The sequence below is a fragment of the Myotis yumanensis genome, unplaced genomic scaffold (assembly GCF_028538775.1).
Source record: "Myotis yumanensis isolate MYYU_CA2020_CCGP unplaced genomic scaffold, mMyoYum1.0.hap1 SCAF_9, whole genome shotgun sequence".
NCBI lineage: Eukaryota > Metazoa > Chordata > Mammalia > Chiroptera > Vespertilionidae > Myotis > Myotis yumanensis.
The window spans coordinates 33,424,665-33,430,590 of record NW_027223760.1 but is presented as its reverse complement, the minus strand read 5'-3'; the positions used below and the strand labels follow the sequence as shown (position 1 = coordinate 33,430,590).

The 5,926-nt window shown below is 42.5% G+C and overlaps 1 protein-coding gene across 1 annotated transcript; it reads left to right on the top strand.

Moving 5' to 3' along the window:
• The first annotated feature begins 2,927 nt into the window (after nucleotides 1-2,927).
• TAS2R38 (taste 2 receptor member 38) lies at nucleotides 2,928-3,935 on the top strand. Its single transcript, XM_070425076.1, has one exon. It carries the CDS (start codon nucleotides 2,928-2,930, stop codon nucleotides 3,933-3,935), a length of 1,008 nt encoding a protein of 335 aa, XP_070281177.1.
• The last annotated feature ends 1,991 nt before the right edge of the window (nucleotides 3,936-5,926 follow it).

The window sequence follows — 5,926 nt, the reverse complement described above, 5'->3', positions numbered from 1 at the left end:
GAATAATAATTAACATTTATTATTTTTTCATTCATAAACATAATGTATTTACTTATGCTTCTTCAATATCTATTAATAAACTATAATTTTTCAAGGATTTATTAAATATGCCCTAACCGGTTTGGCTCAGTGGATAGAGTATTGGCCTGAGGACTCAAAGGTCCCAGGTTCGATTCCAGTCTAAGGGCACGTATGTTGGTTGCAGGCACATCCCCAGTAGGGAGTGTACAGGAGGCAGCTGATCGATGTTTCACTCTCATCTATGTTTCTAACTCTCTATCCCTCTCCCTTCCTCTCTGTAAAAAATCAATAAAATATAGTTTTAAAAAAAGAATTTCTTAAATATTTTCTGTTAGATTTACTCTTCAATATCATATATTGTTTTATTATAGACTAGAGGCCCAGTGCATGAATTCATGCAGCAGTGGGGTCCCTCAGCCTGACCTGAGGGATCGGGCCAAAACTGGCTCTCTGACATCCCCCGAGGGGTCCCGGATTGCGAGAGGGCACAGGCCAGGGCAAGGGACCCCACAGGTGCATGATCAGAGCTGGGGAGAAATAGGGGAGGTTGGCCAGCCAGGGAGGGACTGCAGGAGGGCTCCAGGGCATGTCCAGCCCGTCTCACTCAGTCCTGTTTGGCCAGACCCCAGAGCGTCTGTCCGCTGCTGGTCAGTGCACATCATAATGACTGGTCAATCGTTCAACTGTCTGCCCCCTGGTGGTCAGTGCACATCATAGCAAGCGGTTGAATGGCCTTAGCATATCATTAGCATATTATGCTTTGATTGGTTGAACAGACAACCGGATGACCAGACCCTTAGCATATTAGGCTTTTATTATATAGGATTATAAACTTTGGGTTTTTCTTAATAAAATTGCATATATTTAGCACGTACAACATAATGTTTTGATATACATAGTAAAATGATTACTACAGTCAAGCTGATTAACATATCCATTTCCTCAGTGAGGTATGGGGGGGAGGGGGTATGGTAAAAGCCCCTGAGATCTATTCTCTTAGCAAATTTCCAGTATTTGATACAGTATTAACTATAGCCATTATATTGCACATTAGATCTCTAGAACTTGTTCATCCCACATAATTACAACTTTTTACCCTTTGGCCAACATCACCCCATCTCCCTCACCTCCCCAGAAGTAAGAAAGTGCCACCTCTTAGAGGAAACAGACAACAGACCATTTAGCTTTTCCCTTTATCTTCATTCATTCCACAAAATAAATGAGTGAGTGAATGAAGCATGAAAGACAAAAAATAAAAGAATTGAAAAAGTTAAGATACCTGTAAGAAAAAAAAGTAAAAAAAAAAAAGCACCGGATCAGGGAGGAATATTATAAAACAACATTCAGTCTCTAAATGATCAGTTATTCAGTCTTATTGAGTAACTAGTCAGATTTTTCCCCAGAGCTCGCAGAAGTGAACATGAAATCAGTCCATATTCCTTTAGAAATTGAGGAGAATTAGAGATGCTGGAGAGACAGATCCCGCCAAATATTTGGAAATGTTACCTAGGGAAGAAAGCTAGACTTCAGAAATTGCAGCCAAGTATGTTAGAATATAATCCTTAGGAATGTTAAAATGTCCTAGATGTAATCTTTGAGAGTGTTGTAGGCTACCAATGCTTCATTAGTGAAAATTTCATTCATTTAAAAAATATTTATTGAGTAGCTTCTCTGTGCTTTCATGAAGTTTACATGTTTTAGGGGCATGGGTTTAGGCAATAAATAATTAAATATATGCCGAAATATTCAGCAGGTGAAGTATGACAGGAAGCACTCAAGATCTGGCTGAGGAATACCATTCATAGGCTGTTCAGGGAAGGTCTTTCTTCTAAGGTGACTTTTGAGAAGACATTTGGAGAAGAAAATGAGACACTGGAGTATGTAGAGGAAAAACATTCAGTGAAAATGAATGGTCCTGAGGTGGGACGGTGTTTGATGAGTTCGCAGAGCATGAAAGAGGCCCATTTGAAGTGAAGGATGAAGCAAGGACCTCAGATGACATCTGAGAAGAGACAGAGGCTCTGATTATGTACGTGGGACCCATGGGTCATTGTAGGGATTTAGCTTTTATGATGAGAAAGATGGGAGGCTCTGAAAGGTTTGAACACAGCAATGGCATGGTCTTAGTTATATTTTCATAAGATCACTATTGTTTCTTTGGGGTCAGGGAGTGGGCTGGGAAGCAGAGTGAGCAATAATGCAAGCCAGATTTCCTCTCTACTCTCTACCTTCATGGCAAGGTGCTGGTCTTGTTCATGGTAATACTCCTCTTGCCAAGCACAGTGCTTGGCATAATAATGACGGCTGAATGAAATCTCTGACAATGGCAGTCATACCAGGCATACACCGGTGCCTGGGAGGATTTGTGCACTTGTCCACATTAAAAACAAAGTCTATGATTAAAGTCATGCCTCAGAGGTGACAGAAGGCATGCAAATGGAAAGAGGCACCATATCCAACCATAGGTCATTGAGATATATATATTTTGCCTGCTGCCAGTTTCCTTGAAACTCATAAGCAAATTTTACTCTCTTCTCACGCATGCAGGTCCAGATGGGCATGCAAAACTGGGCTTGGGTAACTGAGAATGTCTTGTTTGCATCCGTGATGCTATGCTGTGGCTCCCTGGGAAGGCTGTTGCACAGAAACACCAGGGTTTCTTAAAAGCTTCTGCATCACCGAAGAGATACAATCATCATTCTTCTACTCGTATAATGAGCTTTTGTGTGTATCCAAGAGATATCCTGTAGCAGCATTTTCCCTCTCAGTTTCCTGCCAGAACTTTCTATGCATTCACTTTGGCATGGATCTAGAGCAAGAGCTAAATGCCTGGTTCAGTATATAGACTTACTTTCCTCTACTGGGTGGTATGTGAGTCACAGGTTAGCCAACTAAGAAGAGACATCATGTTGACTCTGACTCCCATCATAACTGTGTCCTATGAAGTCAAGACTGTGTTTCTGGTCCTTTCGGTCCTGGAGTTTGCAGTGGGGATTCTGGTCAATGTCTTCATTTTCTTGGTGTATTTTCGGGATGTGGTGAGGAGGCAGCCCCTGAGCACCTGTGGTCTTGTCCTGCTGAGCCTCAGCCTCAACCGGCTTTTCCTGCATGGACTGCTGTTTCTGGATGCCATTCAGCTTACTCACTCCCAGGGGATGAACGACCTGCTGAGCTTCAGGTACCAAACCATCATCATGCTCTGGATGATCACAAACCAAGCCGGCCTCTGGCTCGCCACCTGCCTCAGCCTCCTCTACTGCTCTAAGATCGCCCGTTTCTCTCATGCCTTCCTGCTCTGCTTGGCCAGCTGGATCTCCAGGAAGATTTCTAGGATGCTCCTGTGTACTGTCCTTTTCACCAGTGTATGCACTATCATCTGTTCTTGGGACTTTTTTAGTAGATCTCACTTCACAGTCACAACTGTGCTATTCATGAGTAACAATTCAGAATTCAATTTGCAAATTGCAAACCTCCAGTTCTTTCATTCCTTCCTCTTCTGCAGCGCGAGGTCCATCCCACCTTTCTTGTGTTTTCTGGTGTCTTCTGGGGTGCTGATTGTCTCCCTGTGCCGCCACATGAGGACAATGAGGGCCAAGACCATGGACTCCTGTGACCCCAGCCTGGAGGCCCACATCAAAGCACTCAAATCCCTCATCTCCTTTCTCTGCCTCTTTGTGGTGTCATTATGCGCTGCCCTCCTCTCAGTGCCTTTACTGGTGCTGTGGCACAACAAGATCGGGGCCATGGTCTGTGTGGGGATAATGGCAGCCTGTCCCTCAGGGCACGCAGCCATCCTGATCTCAGGCAATGCCAAGCTGCGGAGAGCTGTGGACAGCATTCTACTGTGGGTTCAGAGCAGCCGAAGGGTAACGGCAGACCACAAGGCAGATCCCAGGACACAAGGTCTATGTTGAGAGTGGACATGAAATGGGTCCTTCACGAATGCACCTCCAGTTGTTCAGAAGCCTATTTCAACTTGTTCTGCAAACCATAACTGAGAAGTCTCTCCTCTCTACATCAATGAACTCACCCAAAGCAAAGAAGAATAAAATAATAAAGCTCTACATATGGCCTAGGCAAGTAGAATGACATTGGTTCCCTAGGTTTGTTTTGATAAAATGAATAAAATAGAAAGGTGAGGTACTCAGTGTAAGTGCTTTGTATACTATAGCTTATCAGTGCATGATATGAGCCAAACCATGAGAAATCAGGTCTTCTGAAATAATATCTAAATCCCAAGATAGCATGGTTAGCTTTTCACATGTCTGCTAACCCTATTTCTTAAAGCAGGTGCTAATATAGTGTTTGAAAATATTTGCCACTATGGCAATTACAGAATTCTCCTCAAACTCCACAGTTTTTATGGAAACATGAGAACAAGTATGTCACCACTTCACTTCAAGAGGTAGTTCATTAAAACTTCTACAGGAATCAAAGGATGGGGTCATTTTGTCTGAAAATACATTGACTCAGAAATGTACATTCAACCTGTTGCGGGGCAGACTTCTACTCAGTAGGCACCCAGGACACCAGCACTTTGTGTGTGCCTCTGACTCTGCTCCATTGGCCCTTGAAGAAAGTACTTTGGTTCCAAACATTAGTCAGTCTACTGGGGAAGCTGCCAAAATAGCCTACCTAAAAGGTATGCTTCTAGCAATTCAGCATTCTCTATCTGCCTGCACAGGAACCCAGCACCAAGACTTTCCTCAAATCAGATCCTAAAAGGCTCGGAAGAGAAAAGGTGTCGCAGACATAGATCTTGACAGACTTCAAAGACATAGCAGGACATCCACAAAGTCTCCTACTTCTTTTTTTTTTTTAAATATTTTTTATTGATTTCAGAGAGGAAGGGAGAGGGAGAGATAGATAGAAACATCAATGATGAGAGAGAATCATTGACCAGCTGCCTCCTGCACACTCCACACTGGGGATCGAGCCCACAACCTGGGCATATGACCTTAACCAGAATTGAACCTGGGACCCTTCAGTCCACAGGCCAATGCTCTATCCACTGAGCCAAACCAACTAGGGCGAGGCTTGTACTTCTGCTAGCTGTAGGCGCTGCTATGGAATGCTTCCTTCTCTCAGGCACCTGATCTTGATAAATCCAATTTCTCCTCTGTTTTCCCAAATATACTTTTACATCACCAGCAACTTCAACTTTCCTTGGTGGACACCAAAGTTGTCCAAAGTTTCCCTTAAAGGCAGTAGTCCCCACTCTTGGCTGTACAGTAAAATCTCCTGGGAAGCTTTTTAAAAATCTCAATGCATGCACAGGTGACATACTAGGTCAATGAAATGGAATCTCTGGGCATCATTTGTAATGCTCCCCAGGTGATTCCAGGGTACAGCCAATGTTGAGAACGTCTGTTCTAGATGCCCTTTGTCATGACCTGGATGCTGTGGCCTTTTTAATTCCACCTCCCCTAGAATATTTGGAGGAATATGATCATAAAGGAAAAAATTAGAGGAAATCTGTATAGAGTTTTCCCTCATTTTGCATAAGCGCTCTCTGGACAGGTCTCCATGATATTTTACTGATTTCTGTGGTTTTATGTTTAACATTATATTTTGATACAATTTCAAATTTTTAGAAAAGTTGAAAGAATTCTTCTAGACCTTTCACCCACATTTACCCATTATTGACATTTTGCTCCATTTTTCTCTCTTCTTCCTCTCAACCCCATCCTGATACCTCCAGTTCCAACCCAATTATATGTGATTTGCTTTATTCTTTTTTTACATATTTTAATTTCCTCCTCTAATATGAGAAGTATCTTCCATTTGTGCTCAATATATTTGCTTACAACCAGAATACATAAAAAAAGTGGTTTCAGAATTGCTATCCTGTATAACACTGCAAAAAGCAAAAAGACTAAACTTCAACATTTGTTTACAGCAGTTT